The sequence below is a fragment of the Dunckerocampus dactyliophorus genome, chromosome 5 (genome assembly GCF_027744805.1).
Source record: "Dunckerocampus dactyliophorus isolate RoL2022-P2 chromosome 5, RoL_Ddac_1.1, whole genome shotgun sequence".
Classification (NCBI taxonomy): Eukaryota; Metazoa; Chordata; class Actinopteri; order Syngnathiformes; family Syngnathidae; genus Dunckerocampus; species Dunckerocampus dactyliophorus.
In genome coordinates this window covers 20,951,659-20,970,315 of record NC_072823.1, presented here as the reverse complement: position 1 = coordinate 20,970,315, position 18,657 = coordinate 20,951,659, and the positions used below count along the sequence as shown (strand labels likewise).

The window sequence follows — 18,657 nt, the reverse complement described above, 5'->3', positions numbered from 1 at the left end:
GTGTCTTCTTCAGTCATCAATAAAGAGAGTGATTTGACGTATTACGGTTATAGTGGTTAACTTATTGTTACGCAGTTTAACTCTGGAACAGGTTAATTCAATTTCCATTATGAGGAAATTAGGAAAATTGTTCCGATATATGAAAAAAAAAATCTGCAGTTGACCAGGGTTCTTTAGGTTAAAATGCACTATTATCATGTATTTTTACCTGTTTCAAAAAGTAAAACGTCTCTTCAAAGTGTCACAGTGACATCTCAGCATACGACCAAGCCAGTATTAAAGCACTAAAGACTGGATAACATCTCTCTTATTCTTTTTCTACCATCCTTCAGCGGTAGAGTGTAAAATTGATTTTTAAAGGCTTGTGCGTAACAGTCCAATGAGGTTCATTTGGTCTACCATTCATCCATTCTAAACAGTTCTTTTTACAGAGCAGAGTTAGGTTGTTTTGTACCTGACAGTTTCTAGCTAACTCTGGTCTGTAAAAACAATTGTTTAGAAAGATTTTAAAGGCTTCTTATGGCCTCACTGGCTCCAACATCTTTGACCTTTTAATACCATCACGCCTTCAGGTGGACAAGTCCTCACTCAGGGGTCTCATATGTGTCGAAAGGGCTCAAAACCGAAGAAAAATCCAGACCCTGAAGTACTGCGATGACCTTTCTCCTCCTGGTCCATTCCTTTCACCTTCACTCAATTGACTTTTTAAGATTATAAAGCGCAGTAGTGTTAAGAATAGTAAAAGCATGAATCTGACCTGTTGCTGCTCTCTGAATGAGCAAAGTGGCTTCAGCTCCAACTGGACACTCTTTCAGCATCTCCACCACACGTCCATGTCCTGCCGCCGCCACCGGCTGTTGGTTCACCTCCAGGATCAGGTCGCCCTCGATCAGACCCGACGCCCCCTGTGAGCCCGGATCCAGCACCTGCAACCACACCTTCATGTTAGCTTGTGACTCTGCCTCTTCTGGTCACCTTACTTTAAAGCAGAAGATGAACTCTTGGTGGATAAATTGTAAATTCTGGTGGAGGTCTATATTAATGTGTGGATCCAGGATTTTTTATTTGCAATTTTGAGATGAGGAATTTTTATTTTATTTTATTTTAATAAATGACATATTTCTCAGTGAATAACAAATAAGCAAATAATTATGACAAATTCAGGCAAATGCAAGAGGTAAACATATTGTAGATGACGGTCTACAATTAGGTACAGTTACTGTACTGTACAGACCCTTTCCAAAAAATTAGAATGTCATGGAAAAGTTGTTTAATTTCCATAATTCCATTCAAAAAGTTAAACTTTCATAGATTATACATTCAGGGCCCACAATTTAAATGATTTCAAGTATTTATTTGTTTATTTTTACATAATTTGGGCTTCCAGCTCATAAAACCCACGAAAACAGGAATTCAAAAAATTAGAATACTGTAAAGAAATCAGCCCAAATTTTGCAGGGCATGAATGTTTTAAACTGAGTGTCACACACTAATCATCTACTAAACTCAAATCACCTGCACAGGCTTCCCCAGGTGTCATTAAATTGCTTCAGTTTGGTTCAATTGTCTCAGTTGGGTTCAATATGGGGAAGACTGCAGACATGACAACTGGCCAGAAGACCATCATTGATACCCTCCATAGGATGGGTAAGCCACAAAAGTTCATAGCTAAGGAGGCTGGTTGTTCAGAGTGCTGTGTCCAAGCATATCAATGGAAAGTCTAGAGGAAGGGCAAAATGTGGCAGGAGAAGATGCACCAGCAAAAGAGACGACCGTGAGCTTCAGCGGATTATCAAACAGGGAAGATTCAAGAATCTGGCAGAGATCCAGAAAGAGTGGAATGAGGCGGGAGTCACAGCTTCAAAAACCACCACATTCAGACGCATCCGGGAGATGGGCTACAACTGTCGGGTTCCTCGGGTCAAGCCACTTCTGAACCTGAGCCAACGTAGGAAGCGTCTCCACTGGGCCAAGGAGAAGAAGGACTGGACTATTGGCCAGTGGTCCAAGGTCCTCTTTTCCGATGAAAGTAAAGTGTGCCTTTCATTTGGGAATCAAGGTCCAAGTGTTTGGAGGAAGACGGGTGAGGAACAGAACCCAAGATGCCTGAGGTCCAGTGTGAAATATCCACAGTCCGTCATGATTTGGGGTGCAATGTCCGGTGCAGGTGTTGGTAAACTCTGCTTTCTTAAATCCAAGGTCACCGCAACAGTCTACCTGAATGTTTTAGAGGACTTCATGATTCCTTCTGCTGAGGATCTGTATGGAGATGCAGATTTCCACTTCCAGCAGGACCTGGCCCCTGCCCATACCGCCAGAAGCACCAAAACCTGGTTTGTTGCCCATGCCATCACAGTGCTTGACTGGCCAGCCAACTCACCGGACCTAAACCCCATTGAGAATCTATGGGGTTTTCTCAAGAGGAAAATGAGGGGCACCATCTTTACACTGTATTTTTTACTTGTGTATCTTGCTTGCTGCTGTAACAAGTGAATTTCCCCGCTGTGGGATAAATAAAGTACAAATACAATACAATACCAGACCCAACAACAAAGAAGCGCTGACAGCAAGCATCAAGGAAATCTGGGCTTCCATAACTCCCAGGCAATGCCACAGGCTGATTGCTTCAATGCCACGTGGCATCGAGGCAGTGATTAAGGCAAAGGGATTCCCAACCAAGTATTGAAGATTGACATATCGTTTTGAAAGTACCATATTTTGATTGATTTGATGTGATCCTAATTTCTTTCTTTTTTTTCCTGCAAAAACTGAGAAGTAAATGGTGATTTCTTCACAGTATTCAAATTTTTTGAATTCCTGTTTTCGTGGGTTTTATGAGCTGGAAGCCCAAATTATGTAAAAATAAACAAATAAATACTTGAAATCGTTTAAATTGTGGGCCCTGAATCTATAATCTATGAAAGTTTAACTTTTTGAATGGAATTATGGAAATTAAACAACTTTTCCATGACATTCTAATTTCTTGGAAAGGGTCTGTATTTTCAGTTACTCTAGTTTTAGTTATCAATAGGGTATTTCTTTTTACTTGAGCCAATAACAAATATATACATTTTTTACAGCATTTCAGTTAATTTACTTAACTGTATTTTATTATTTATTTACTTATTATTTTTATATTATGGTATTATATTACCCGGAGAAAACCCACGCACGCACGGGGAGAACATGCAAACTCCACACTTCCTCCCACATTCCAAAAACATGCATGTTAGGTTAATTTGAGACTCTAAATTGTCCATAGGTATGAATGTGAGTGTGAATGGTTGTTTGTCTATATGTGCCCTGCAACTGGCTGGCGACCAGTCCAGGGTGTTCCCTGCCTGTTGCCCGAAGACAGCTGGGATAGGCTCCAGCATACCCCCGCAACCCTAATGAGGAGAAGCGGTATAGAAAATGGATGGATAGATGGATGGTATTATATTACATTTATTATTTTATTGTAAATTATCGTAAATCATTATGTTTATTATATTATTTTATTGATATTGTTTTAACCCCCGGTGGTGTAGTGATACATGATTCTGTCTTTCATGGCAGAAAGCATGGGTTTGATTCACAGAAAGCGTTGCTTCAGGAAGGACATCTGGCATTTAAAACCCCCAAAACATGTTATTATTTATTTGTAATATTTTAAGTCTAAACTATTATTTTTTATTAAATAGGTTTTGAGGTAAAATATATAACATGATTTAGGTCATTTGTTATTTAAAACATTTTGTCCAAAACAAATACAACCTTTATGCATTTTTGCTAACTTATCTTACAATAACTTATGGCAAATAACAGAAACTGGATTTGTTTTCTTTAAAAGCATAAATGTTTTTGAGGTAAATTATTTAAGATTATTTGTGAAATTTAGGTAGTATTAACTATTAACTAGTATTTACTAGTATTTACTAGTATTTACTATTACCATTATTATTATTATTTGTATTATTTATTAGATTCCTTCATTTTTTTGTTTTGTTTAAAAAATGTTACATGATGTGAAATGTAAGACATTTACCTGTTTACTGAACTTAATGAATGCAGTCTATTTACTTTGATAAATAATTAATGAAAATAATTTATTTTTTGCAAAGTATACTATGCGTGTTACTATATTGTACAGTATAGCTACTACAACAAAAACATTTCCTGCCACATGATATAGTGTAAATATATGGCAGTTGCAAGTTAGAATGTGACAAATGTGCAGACTTGAATGTACTAACATTTATAATGTTACACAAACACGCACACATACACACTCAGGCACACCAGAATCCAGTGTTTCCAACAGAATCCAATAGTAACGCTGCGATACTTGACCTGTTTGACTCGTTGACCAGTGGGACTGTCTGCAATGGTGAACCCGAAGCCCTCCACTCCTTTCACCATGGTAACCGTCAGTAGCTCTGCCGCTTGTGCTGTTGCCCCGGCAACACCTGCAGCCCCCGACGAGGCCATGGACACGTTGTCGTCATGAGGCGTGAGTGCCGACGACGAGCCAGGCGTGGTGGGCGGCAGGGAGGAGCCGTCCAGGTGCGTGTCCCCAGGGTGGGAGACACCAGCCTGGGCCAGAGCTTGAGCAGGAAGCTGGGAGCTGAGAGACAAATACTCCAGGTAAGGATCGTAGCTGCTGCGGCCATTCACCACAAGGGGGCGGTGCTCCATCCCAATGGGCGTCATGGAGGTGCTTGCAGCACTGGGGTCCTCGGGGTCGAACGGCAGAGGGTAGCCTCGGCAAAGTACAAGGGTGACGCTCTGACCGATTGGTACCGACTGGAAGAGCTTGACCACATCAGCGTGAGTGGTCCCCAGCACGCAGATGTCGTTCACATACACGATAACGTCACCTGCAGAAGAAAGATGGACGCAAACATCACTCAGGTGTGTGTGTGAGTTTAAGAATAAGGTGCTGGAACTGAGCATTGCTGTTGGCGTGTTAAGGTCTGAAATAAAGTTTAAAAAGAGCATCAGACTGTGCAACTCTGTCGGGACGCTACATTGCTACATTAGCTACAAGACTCTACGTGCACAATATCACCAATTGTTGTGTGTGGCTGAGTCTGCATCTTTTAGTTTGAGGGAAGACCTGCTGTCTATATCAGTATCGGTTGACATTGGTATCGGTAATGACATGCTGAACAATATCGGATATTGATAAAAAAGCCAATATCGAGCATAGCATCTCTAGCCTTTACCCAGGACTCTCTCGGGATGTGCCTTATTTAGCCAGGATTAGCTTGGGGCATTAAGACTAAACTCAGTCAGTGTATTTCAAATTTACTGTACGCTTTTAAAAAAAGGCAACGGTACATGTATTCAGGATGGTACGGAACATTTAGTACAATACAGAAGCACTGTAATGTTTTACGTAACATTAACAGTAAACAGTTAATGTTCAAAATGGAATGATGCTGACGCGTATTTGGCCACTGACTATTAAAAAAATAATGGCTATATTTACAATTATGTCCAAATACTTCCGATAATAGATGTTTCTCTGCATAAAATTAAAGTCTACACTTTAATCACGTATTGATTGTTTCACTTCATATTCCTTGTGGTTGTGTATATAGTCAAAAATAATAAAAATCTGCCATTGTCCAGTTTCTTCAGAGCTAACTGTATGTTGGAACTACAGGGGTGTCCAAACTATGGCTGGCTTGTTTTTTATTGGGCCGCATTACATTCTAGAAATCAAATTAAACAAACAAACAAACAAAAACAACCCCAACAGCACCAACAATGGAAAAAAAGAGCAAAAGGGTGCAATAATCGGCGTTAATAATATGCTTTGTCGCCTATAGCATAAAGCTAACACAAAGTTTTATCTTTAAATACATAGAAAACGTCTTTTTTTTTTTTTTTAGCCTTTCTACAAAATGAAAAATCAAAATGGCCCCGGCATCCTTTGACTTTTTCATATGAGGCCCGCGGTGGAAAAAGTTTGGACACCCTTGTTCTCATGCATTTCATCTTTTTATGTATTTTATAGCTCAAAGTACACCAGGCCTCAAAACACAGACAATTGGGGAGCTTAATCAGGTCGTTTTTACACAGAAAAAGCCCACGCTCACTGCAAAAGTCGATATAATAGTCTCAGAAGAATATTACTTTTTGTCATTCTTTCCACAGAAAACGTGTTTGGGGAACGCTCTGCTGCGATGACTGCTGTGGACAGGCTGCAGCAGCACGTCATCCCACTTAGGTATCTCATAAAAAAAGACAATATCAGTTCATTGGGCCTGCAGGGAGGCAAAAATGCACGCGAGACACACACTGAGGCGAGGGAGAAGGTTCATGCATCTTTGTGAATATACAAAGTGAGTCAAAGAGAAAGAGAGAGCCTCTGTGGAAATGTCAGAATTGACACAATGACAGACATGTGTTGTATCAACTGTTTGAGTCTTGTCTCATGCACAATGCATCAGAAGGTCGCACGTCCCTGTGGGTGGAAATATGAAAAGCATCATCTGACTGTATGAATCTGTATCAGTGTGTGTCTATCACTAACGCCTGAATAACCCTTGTGCTCTTCATCTCTCTCGCTCTTATTCTCATTTCTTGAAGTGCTTTTGATATACTTTATACGAAGATGCATGTGAGAGGTTTCATGGAATCAGAGCCATCGCAGGAAAGGCACAAAGACATAACATTGCTGTAACCGTATGTTTTCATGCGGCAACAAAGCTAATCAGATATTTACTGTAGCTGCCTGCCTGATGATGTCATTTTAGTGCAAATCTATATAAATACGCACATTGAGAATTTTTTTTTGCTGTTACAATTCACTTGAGTCAAGTGACATGTGACAGTAAAGTCACATGTCCACTGTTCACAAGTCACTTATCTGCATTGTTGCACTTCCCCCCCCCAAAAAACACTGTAAACGATATCCAGTCAAACCTCGGTTTGTGTATGCTCCAGCTTTTTTATGAGTCGTTCTTCGACAACATTTTTCACCAAAATTTTGCCTCCTTTTTTGTACATTGTCTCGGTTTTCGTTCAATAGTCCACATAAAAAAATTGTCCATTTGCCCTGTACCGTACTGTTCCGCAAAATTGAGTGTCCAAACAAAACACCCTACACGCTGCTGAGTCACTGTGCGTGCCAGCAATTTGCTAAAGAAGGTGAGAAACATTATTGAGCTCGATCTCGCCATGATGTATGGAAAGTCTGCATCAACAACCATCAACAACCACCAACCATTCATCATTTATAATTATTTTGCATTGTTTTCTGCATGTAAAACTATAATTATTCTCAATAAAATGTTCCATTCCATTTTCTTCCGCTTATCTGGGTCTGGGTCACGGGGGCAGCAGTCTCAGTGGGGAAGCCCAGACTTCACGGTCCCTGGCCAACTCTTCCAGCTCCACCGGGAGGTGTTCCCAACTGTGCTCCCAACTCACGCCAACTGTGAGACATAATCCCTCCAGCATGTCCTTGGTCTGCCCCAGGGCCTTCTCCAGGCTGGGCATGCTTGGAGCACCTCACCAGGGAGGTGTCCAGGAGGCATCTGGACTAGATGTCTGAGCCACCTCAACTGTCTCCTCTAGATGTGAAAAGGCAGTGGCTCTACTCTGAGACCCGGATGGCCGAGCTCCTCACCCTATCTCTTCGGGTGAGTCCAGCCACCCTATGGAGGAAACTCATTTAAGCTGCTTGTATCTGCGATCTCGTTCTTTCGGTCACGACCCAAAGCTCATGACCATAGGTGAGGGTTGGAAAATAGAGGGACTGGTAAATTGAGAGCTTTGCCTTCCAGATCTTCACCACGACAGCAACCGCATTACTGCAGACACTGCGCTGATCAGCCTGTCGTCCTCACGCTTCAACCTTCCCTCACTTGTGAATAAGACCTCACACCCAACCCGGAGGGTGTAATCCAACATTTTCTGATTGAGAACCATGGCCTCAGATTTGGGGTGCTGAGTCTTATCCCAGAATGTTCACACTTATTTGCAAACCTCCCCAGTCAACGCTGAAGGTCACATTCTGACGAGGCCATCAGGACCACATTGTCTGCAAATAGCAGAGACGAGATCCTGAGGCCCCCAAACTGGACCCCTTTGACGCCTTGGCTGCGCCTAGAAATTCTGTCCATAAAAGTTATGAACAGAATTGGTGACAAAGGGCAGCCTTGGTGGAGGCCAACGTTCACCGGAAACAGGCTCGACTTACTGCTGGCAATGCAAAGAAGGCTCCTGCTCCGGTTGTACAAGGACAGAATGGCATGTAGTAATGTGCCACCAATTCCGCACTCCCAGAGCACACCCACAAGACAGTGCAAGGGACATGGTCGAATGCCTTTTCCAAGTCGACAAAGCACATGTAGACCAGTTGGGCAAAATATACCCTCCAGTACCCTTGCAAGGGTGTAAAGCTGGTCGAGTGTTCCGCGACCAGAACAAAAACAATGCACCACCTGTAGCTGGGGTTCGACTACCCTTCTCTCCAGCACTCTGGAATAGACTTTCCCTGGGGAGCTGAGGAGTATGATCCCACTATAGTTAGAACACACCCTCCGGTCACACTTCTTGAAAAGGGGGACCACCACCCACGTTCTTCAATCCAGAGGTACTGTTCCCAACTTCCACGCAATGTTGAAGAGACCTGTGAACCAAGACAGTCCCACAACATCCAGAGCCTCGAGGAATTCACCTCAGATACCTCAGCCACAGTGATGAACCTGTCCGCGTTCGTGTCCTCAGAGTATGCTTCCTCTATGAAAGGTATGTCAGTATGTCGGATTGAGAAGGGCCTTAAAGTATTCCTTCCACCGCCTTCCTTCCAACTATATCCTCAGTCGAGGTCAGCAGGCCTCCATCCCCATTGTAAATAGTGTGGACCGGGCACTGTTCCCCCTTCTGAGGTGTTGAGTGGTTTGCCAGAATCTCTTCGAGGCTGACCAAATATCATGCTCCATGGCCTCACCGAACTGCTCCCACACTTGAGTTTTTGCGTCGACAACCACCAAAGCCGCATGTCGTTTGGCCCGTCGGTACCCGTCAGCTGCTTCAGCAGTCCCACAAACCATCCACGCTCGATATGACTCCTTCATCTTGACGGAAGATACAACCTCTGGTGCCCACCATTGGGTTTGGGGTTTGCTACCACGACTGACACCTACCACCTTGCGGCCACAGCTCCAATCGGCTTCCTCAGCAATGGAGGCGCGTAATACGGCTCATTTGGACTCAATATCCCAGTCCTCCCCCGGAATACAGGCAAAGCTCTGCCAGAGGTGAGAGTTGAAGACTTGACAAACAAGAGACTCTGCCAGACGTTCCCAACATACCCTCACTACACGTTTGGTTCTGCCAGGTCTGTCCAGCATCCTCCCCTCATCGCCAGGTGGTGATCAGTTGACAGCTCAGCCCTTCTCTTCACCCACATTTCCAAAACATGTGGACATAGGTCAGATGATACGACCAAAATGTCAACCATAGACCTGTGGCCTAGTGTGTCCTGGTGCCAGGTGCACCTGTGGACATCGTTATGTTCGAAGAAGGTGTTTGTTAAGCACAAATTGTGGTTCGCACAGGAGTCCAATAACATTACACCGCATGGTTTCAGATTGGGTAGTTAATTTCGCCCAATCACGCCCCTACAGGTCCCACCGTCAATGCCCACATGGGCGTTGAAGCCCACACCAGCTCATCACCGCTACCCTGTGGCAACTCCACAGTAGAACAAGGTCCAGCCCCTCTCGAGGAGTTTGGTTCCAGACCCAAACTGTGGGGCGAGGTGAATCCGACAATGTCTCGTTGGAATGTCTCAACCTCTCGCACAACCTCGTGCTTCTTCCCCACCAGACACGTTCCATGTTCCAAGAACTAGATTTGGCCCGCCGAGGACTGGGGTCACCCATGTGCCCGTGCTCGACCGCCACCCAATGTGTACTGCGCCGGACCCTCATGCTGGCCCCCGCAGGTGGTGAGGTGGTGGAGGGCTGGGGCTGGGGGAGGAATCCCGTGTGCTTTCTTCAGGCTTTCGGTGTTTCTCATAGGGTCGTCTGAATCACTCTTTGTCTGGCCTGTCACCTAGGATCTATGTTTGTACGTTTTGTTTTTCGTCTGACCTTTTGGAATAAATTGATCACAACAACTGAGCTACCACTCTATTATTAGCTAAGCAGTTGAATGTTTTGCATTTTGTTCCCTTACTGTGCTAAAAATGAACCGAACCGCGACCTTAAAACTGAGTTACGCACCGATCCGTGATTGTGGTGTACTGTCACACCCCAAGTGCGAGTGTACTGTATCTCATTCAGCTCAAATAGGTCAGAGCACAAAATAATTTACCTTTTTATGAACCGTGTTTTACCCAGACTGCGTTTTCTTTTTAATGAGATATCAACTCTGCTGCACTTGCTTCATGTCGCCCTGCATCAACACTCGTTTAGCAAGTAGCAAACTTCCAATGATGGCAATGATGTTAATAAAAGTCAGAGTGCTGGTAGCTGTTTGCGCTCTGCACTCCTGTGAACCTGCGAGCTGGCCTCACGCCCAGTCGCTCGCTGCCTAAACTGCTCATTTAGAACTCGCATGGGATGCCTCCTTTCCTTCCTTCCTTCCTTCCTCTATCTCTTGCTGCTTTCATGTCTCTCCCTCTGCCTATCACTCTCCCTCTTATCTGGCCTCCATCTCTTTCTGTTTAATCTCAATTTTGTTCCTTTTTGTCTGCCTGACTTGCACTTTATTATGACTCACTATCTTTGCATGTCATCTGACACATCTCTGCTTTTTTTCTTCATCCTTCCTCTTTTCACTTCTTGACTTTTGACCCTCTTCATCCCCCTATACTGGTTTGTCAAGCTTTTCCCCTCTCTCTGTAGCTCTCTGTTCCGATTTCTTTCTTCGCAACTTGCTGCTATCCCCTCTGTGACATTGCCAGAGCTGCACACACACACACACAGGCTGAGATTAGCTGGCCTATTTGAGCTGAGCGACATTGCTCTTAGGGATTGTGCATGGTGATGCATGTGACATGTATGTGTGTGTGCTTATGTGTGTGTATGTGTGTGTGTGTGTGCAACCAGGGCCCGCAGTGGTGTGAAGTAGAGGATTTAAGGCGGCCACATTCGTCATGGGACTGCGACTTTTAAAGCTGAAACCCATAAATGTCTGCACATTCAAATTACTGCAGAGACCATCCGGTGTTGCCGTGTTGCTGTCCTGCAAAAGGCTTCACTCCCTCCCCCATTTGTTTTTTTTTTTAAACTCCGGAGGGATGTGCTCAACTGAGTTAGAGACACAAGAAATTCTTTATGTGATGGTTACATCATGTAGCAGATGCTTTTAGCCACTCATTAAAACTAGTCTTGCTAATATTTTATGTTGCAATGCTGAAATACACTCGCATTATTTATGCCTGTACAGTCCAATGACATCCCAAAATATTCATACCTCTCTGACAGTGTCAATCAAAAGCCCTGATGAGTTTATTGTAAACAATAGTACGGCAAAGTGTAACATGCAAACAACTGTTTTAAAGTGCATGCAGAGATAGATAAAGCTGCTAGATGCTGACCACTCTTGATGCTCCTGCGGATGCTACTATGGAGTTAAAAACCCCCCCACTACAACACATCTACAGGTTGCTTACAGCCACAGTGGTCATTTTTTTTTCACTTATCGGTAATTAGAGACCCTGGAGTGATTTACTTTTGTAGCTCAAGCACTCAGCGACTATAGGAGACTTGGCGAATAATTGAATAGAGGCATTAATTGGAGAATTTACGGTAATATTGTTAAACGTTTTGTAATTATATATTTGTAAAGCCAGACTATTTGATACAGCTCTTGTGTTGAATCTCTATAAATATTGTGCAGCTTATTCATACAACTCCATGAACTCTTCTTGACTCATATTACTACTTTCTGGAATGATGAAAATTCTACAAAGGTCACAGCCAGGCCAAAATGCAACCCAATTAGCTTGTAAACATAATAGCTACATACATTCTAAACAGTTTTTTTTTTTTTTTTTTTTTTTTTTTTTACAGGCCAGAGTTGGCTAATTTTTCCACACCTGACAGTTTCGACTGCTCACTTGTAGTCTTCTTCAGAGTGGTCACGCGATGTGGATAATAGCTACATAAATAATACCCATTAAGACTTCAGGATTGGATCAATAAAAGGCATTCAGTATGTAGTACAGGGATGCTCACACTTTTTCAGCTTGCAAGCTAAACAAAGAGAATATACTGTATACAGATATTCAGCGATTGATGTAATGGGCATCCCAGTTGTAGTGGACACTTTTTTTGGAGGGTGAAGGTTTTGAGTAAACACTGGATTGTGATGCCCCCCCAAGCTCTAAGGGTGCGTTCACACCTGTCATGTTTGATTCGGTTAAAATGAACTTTGGTGCGTGTGCTCAGCGAGTACGGTTTGTTTGGACGAGTGTGAAGTGGTCCAGAGTACCAGATGTACCGAACCACAAGTATGAACGCAGCCTAACAGTGACCTAAATGAGTTAAAATCAAGATTTCCACTATGATCGGCTCCAGCAGATAACACCCAGATGTTTAAATGTACATGATGTTAACCAGGACTTTACACTTTACACGACCTGTGTCCATCTTTCCATCCTGAGCAGCAGGTCCCTCTGGTATGACGCTCTTCACTTGCAGGAACTCGTCAGGCTCATCGCCTCCGATTATTGTGAAGCCGAAGCCCATGTTGCTCTTTTGCAGGCCCGTGGACAGAAAGGTTCCCTTCAGCTGGGTCGGGTCCCTGGTGAATAACGGCTTTTCTGCAGGCGTGACAATGGAATTGTGAGTTGCACATGTAATATGCAAGAACACACTCCTAATGGTTATTAACCACTAGGTGTGTTCTTATTTGAATGTACTTACAAAGGAACCACAGAAGATTATGGCAAAGAGGAAATAAAACCACAGAATTGAACATTTACATCTTTTTAAAAGTTAGTGTGACATAGCAGGAAGCCCCGGTCCTCGCTGCTCAGTACAAATAATAAGTACAAAATTATAATAGAAAGAAAACCTACTCTGGAAAATAACAATCAATCAATCGATCAAATCACAAGCAGTTGTGCATTTTTTTTTTTACATTTTTGAAAAGCATTTTATTTCAACATTTAACTTTTTACTCTTGAAAAATAAGGATGTTAAAAAGTTAGAAAACCATAAAGTCTTCATAGAAGTTTGTAGTACTCATCATTTTTAAGTTTTATTGTTTTATTTTAGTAGCAAGTTGACTTCTTTTTACAGTTAGTGTTTATTTTAAGAATGTTACAAGAATGATTTTCTGCATGTATGCTTGTGAATATTCTCATTCATCCAGGTCATTGTATTCTCAGGGTATTCAATTGATCGTAACTGGACTGGTCAGGTTGTCTTACAAGGCGTTTCTCAGGCTTCATCAGTTCATGCTCAAAGACTTGGTGGGACACACACCAGTCAGACTAGATAGGACAGCTCTAGTCTGAGAACCTGGTGCAACATCCAATCTATTTATCCTCTAAAGGAGGAGGCAGGTCCAGGCAGGAATGGTTGGCTCTTTAGTGGTGTCAAATGACGATTGTTAGGGTACAATGAAGTAGGGCTTCTGCCCGCCAATGATGTTCGTTTGGCATCCAATTCTGTCTCAAAGTGTTAACAGGTTTGAAGTGTGCTGGTATGTTGTGTTTGTTAAAAATCCTTTCACAAATCCTTTTCACAAATGACGAGCTGGGGTAACCACAGGTTTTGAGGACATCCCTCAGGTGTTTATGCTCTTTCTCTTTGGCCTGTGGGCTGGTGGGAACATTATCAGCTCTGTGTTGTAGGGTTCTGTTAACGGCCACATTCTGATTTTCTGCAAGGAGTCCGTAGCACTTGACATCACATTTTATTTTAGCAGCAGGTTCACTTCTTTTTACGCTTATATGGAAGTTAAGAATATTAAATTAATTCCCAAGGGGGAAAAAGAAAAGCATTCTAAAGTGAGGCTGACCACTGTCCAAGAGCTTCCACTTAATTTTGTATGGGAAGTAATTAGTTTATTTGTGTTATTAAAAAAAGCTAGTAAAAAAGGAATTTAAAAAGGTAATAAAAAAAACTTAATTTCATCATTAATGAATTTATTGAACATTATATAGTCAACATGTCTAACTACCTAAACCTTGATAATAATGGAAAACTAAATCATTTTCATAATTAAAATATGTCATTGTGAGTGTCTTTTGTGTGTCTGTGGAGTGTACTTTTATGGATAATTTCATTTTATTTTTTAATGTCGCTCATGTTGCTAGAAAATAGCAATTTTATCTTAATTACGAGCTTATATTTTTGTATAATTACCAACCAAATATGCATGAGTACAGTATAATTAGGTCATTTGGTGTAAAACATGCACTACATAATTTCTTTGCTGCATAATGTAAATGTAGTGACTCATTAGGAGTTATTTTGTACTGGCCTAGCACATCCTTATCTTCGTGCCTGGCTCAGCCCGCTAAAGGCCTCAGGGTGCTCATGTTCTCGGTCGCCTCATCCCGCCGCTTTCTCTCCACTCGACCTTCTTCATTGTGACATTGTGCATCTGCCCTGTCTTAATAGTGAGCCTCACCAAGGCTGGCCCTTTTATACTGCAGATCAGACAAATGTTCTTTCCATGTGCACCTGGCCTGCTTGGTGCAGTTTATGAGCTATGTTTGTGCAAGTGTTATATGTGCTACATGATTGTGCAGTGTACCTCTGTATATGGTGGGCAGCGGGAGGGCAGAGAGGCCTTGACTCTGCATCTGTCTTTGCTGCTCTAGCCGCCTCTTGGCTTCAAGGACTGGATTCTCAAACTGAGTCCTGCGATTGATGTGACTGTAAATACAATGAACTATTACTACAAAATAATGTTGACACAATTAAGTCCAAAAGTACAGTAGCAGGCAAAGGTTTACCACGACAATAACCCGTGTTAGGGATTACTGTGCCTGTTGTGAGATCGTTCATTATTCGTCATACATTACAGTAACATTACTGACACTTAGTGACCAGTGTAGAATACTACATACAGTATCATCACAAAGTCTGAATGTATGTATTTTCTGAATGCCTTATATTTGTATTTTACGTCATTTAACCAGTTTGATGCTTGAGAATGCTTAATTTAAGCAAAAAAATGTAACGTATGCTTAAATATGCATATTCTTTGACTAATTCACCGTATTCAACCATGAAGCATAGCAGGATTTATTAATTAATATATTTTTGAAAAAAAAGTGAAGCGTGAAGTAGCGAGGGATAACTGTACAGCCATTTAATGCAGATTACCGCAGTTAAAAATATTTTAAAAATTTCCAAAGACTGCTGGACTTAATACTCATACTGGAGTAAATAAACCTCAAAGCAGCACTGGCAACAAAACTTTCACAAGCCAGAAACACTTTTAATTGCAGTGTATAAACCCTACTATGTAGTATTTTCAACACTAGTGCCCTGTAAAGTGAGTTTGTTGGTCTAGTACTTTAAATCAACTTTCTTCTCATTTCATTGATATATATAAAGGTTCTGCACCTACACACAAACTAGTCTTTACAGTCTGTGCTGCTGTTGTTGCTAGATCAATATTGCGAGCTTCTAAAAATGACATCACATTTTCTGCAAAACTGGGAAGTTCTCTAGGCAATCTGTCACTACAGCCAAGGGTGTTTTTTTTTGTTTTTTTTTAAGAAAAAGAAATCCATTCTATAAATATTGCAGCACTTAGTGAGGTGGCACTAAATAAACTTTCACATTATGCTAAGCCCTGCTGATTAGAATTCTCCTGTAAGAGTTTTGACAAACGAGCGTTAAGACATCAAAGACAAGAACAAGAACAAAGTCATTCATTATTCATGAGGATGTAAACAATATAAATGTATTTGCTTCTTATGCAAACGCATAGAAAACTTACTCCACATAGTAGCTGCCATAGATGGGGTCATCTATCTTCTCCCAGCCGTAGGGCAGCTCTGAGGTGCAGGCAGGCAAGAACACAAGGGAAATGAAGTCAGTTTATGGTGTGAGAGTAAAACACTACACGGGAACCACTGAGGGGAGACAACATGCATCTCCGGTCACGCACCGACACTCCAGAAAGTGACAGGAAACACTTCAATCTGTATCTGTGGCATCTTTAGGAAGATTACAACAAAAAGGTCAAAATGTATTATTTTGCTCTTATAGGGATGAGCTTTACTGATTAGTTTCCAAGTCAGGGTATGTATTTTATATTAGAAAAATCTCATGGCATACCACCAAGTGTGCCATGACTCATACTGTTGTATGAATGGCAACAGGTGGCAACACAGGTTAATTATGTGCCGTCTGCCATCTAGTGGAAGAACATTTCATTGTTCTGCCTGTCAATATGAGGCGCTGGCATCGATAGATGAACAAAAACACATTACTTTTAGTGAATAAATGATTTTCAAAACAAATAAGTAAAATTATATAATTTCCCCCGACACACCTGATGTTCTCTTTTGGCACACAAATGTGCTGCGGCACACCGGTTGGGAATCTCTGAATTAGAGGAGTGTGTGTTCCTCAAGAATTCAGGCAATATACAAAACAAAAGTGAGAAAACCCCAATCATTTCACATTTTATTATATCTCCTCAAGGGACAATGCTATGGAAATGAAATTTTAATTCAACTTAGTCTGAGTAGTCTGTGTACAGCTTGCACAACAGTACAGATTTACTATCGCCTAAAATGAGTCAATACACAGCCATTATTGTCTAAATAGCTGCCAAACACAAGTACAAGTGAGTAGCAAGATAATGGTGTTTTGCCTGGGGTTGCATGAGTGCTGCCGGTGCTGGAGAGCTGTGGTTCATTGAGAGAAATCATGAATTCCAGCATGTACAGTGACAGTGTAAAGCAGACCATGATGCCCTCAATTGGGAAACTGGGCCACATGGTAGTTTTCCAACATAATGAGCCCAAACACACCTCTAAGATGACATGTGCAAGCTGAAGGTGAAGGTGAAGGAGTGGCCAGGTACAGTATGTCTCCTCCACACCTGAATCGAGCACTTGTGGGGCATCGGAAAGTGGTGAAGGAGCACAAGGTGTCTAAGGTGATGAGCTTCACCAGTGATGTCATCATGTGCAAATGAATTCCATGCCCACGAGGATTAAGGCAGATTACAATGGTGCTAAATATTTTAAATATTCACACTTTGGACACAATTTGGACATTATGAGATGTATTCACTCGTGTTGTCAGCTATTTAGACATTAATGGATGAGGGTTGACTCATTTTCCGTGGATAGAAAATCTACACTGCAATACAAAGCGCTACACTGACTACTCTAAAGTACACAGTATCTAAATTGACATTCTATAGTATTATCCCTTGAGAAGATATACTAAAACGGTTGTTGCAATATGAAGGGTGTACTCATTTTTGTGAGATATTGTGTGATACCATGTTTATTTTTAAAAATAAACACATGAAAAATAAAATTAAATAATTCAAATGTTTATGTTCAATTAAGTGGGTGTTAAGAATTGTATTCTCCAGCACAAATTGTTCTCAATAAATCCAGCAATGCGCTTTTATATTTGTCTCTTCTTGTCTCGCAGCCGCCCACTCCCTTTCGCCTTGCAGCCTCTTTTACTGTTAATTGTCTCCTCCTCGCGCCCATCCATCCCGACTCCTATTTGTCTCCCCTCGCTACCTCAGATAAAGGAAGTGGGTCAATGCGCTGCTAAAACGCTCTGTGGCTCGTCCTGCGTTTCACCTCTTAACTAGAGACAACATGGAGACAGAATGTACAGTATAAGCAAGCAACATTTAGGACAGGTTTTGGTTGATGGCTTTAGCGCTTACTCAGCCTCCTCGGCGGGGTAAGGAGCATGACAAGGGTATTGACCTTGCATTTTTACGTGTAAGTAAACTTACCAAAAATGCACATACAAACCCACAATCCATCTGCTCAAGCTGCTGCGCACCCACACAAACATACGCTACATATTCAGCACTTGTCATGCGCATTCATACACATCCATCCTCTTTTTGCCTCATAGTACCCATTCAAGTCCAACACAACTTGCATGATTCAAAGTCCAAATTTGAGCAAATATGCATCTAATGTGGCACAAAAAGGCTTGCATGTCACAAGAATTCAGTTGAGAGGGCAACTCATGATTAACTCGTGATTGCATGTTTTGCTTTTCTGACATAAATTTGTGATCTGTGTGTTTGACTCCAACTGACCTTGTACAATTACAATTTTTTTTTTAGATAATATGGCTCTAGGGACACACGCTGGCCGAGTGGTTATCATGTTGGCCACACAGTCAGGAGGTCGGGAAGACCTGGGTTCGAATCTCTGGTTGGGCATCTCTATGTGGAGTTTGCATGTGCTCCTGGTGCGTGCGTGGGTTTTCTCCGGGTACTCCGGTTTCCTCCCACATTGCAAAAACATGCATGTTAGGTGAACTTGCAATTCTAAATTGTGAACTAATTAACTTAATAACAATAAAATATAATGTAAAATCAATATAACCAATCATTTTTTAAAATTAACAGTAGTTAACATATTTTAACATTTAAGAAATGTTAAGAAGTATAACATGTTGCAAAAGACAGACCTAACATTTTATATTTAAACACGTGCTGTTCTTTTTAAAAACAAATTTTAAA

The 18,657-nt window shown here is 41.7% G+C and overlaps 1 protein-coding gene across 7 annotated transcripts in view; it reads right to left on the bottom strand.

Annotated features, from left to right (window-relative positions):
- The window catches only part of LOC129181511 (membrane-associated guanylate kinase, WW and PDZ domain-containing protein 2-like), a 133,875-nt gene that overhangs the window by 27,399 nt on the left and 87,819 nt on the right, over window positions 1-18,657 (bottom strand). For all 7 annotated transcript variants that reach the window (XM_054776797.1, XM_054776796.1, XM_054776800.1 and 4 more), the window contains exons 7-11: window positions 15,916-15,973; window positions 14,719-14,840; window positions 12,590-12,772; window positions 4,333-4,859; window positions 758-926 (exon numbers count right to left, since the gene is read on the bottom strand). In XM_054776797.1, the coding sequence (XP_054632772.1) occupies window positions 758-926; window positions 4,333-4,859; window positions 12,590-12,772; window positions 14,719-14,840; window positions 15,916-15,973 (1,059 nt within the window). The remainder of the gene's footprint in view (window positions 1-757; window positions 927-4,332; window positions 4,860-12,589; window positions 12,773-14,718; window positions 14,841-15,915; window positions 15,974-18,657) is intronic.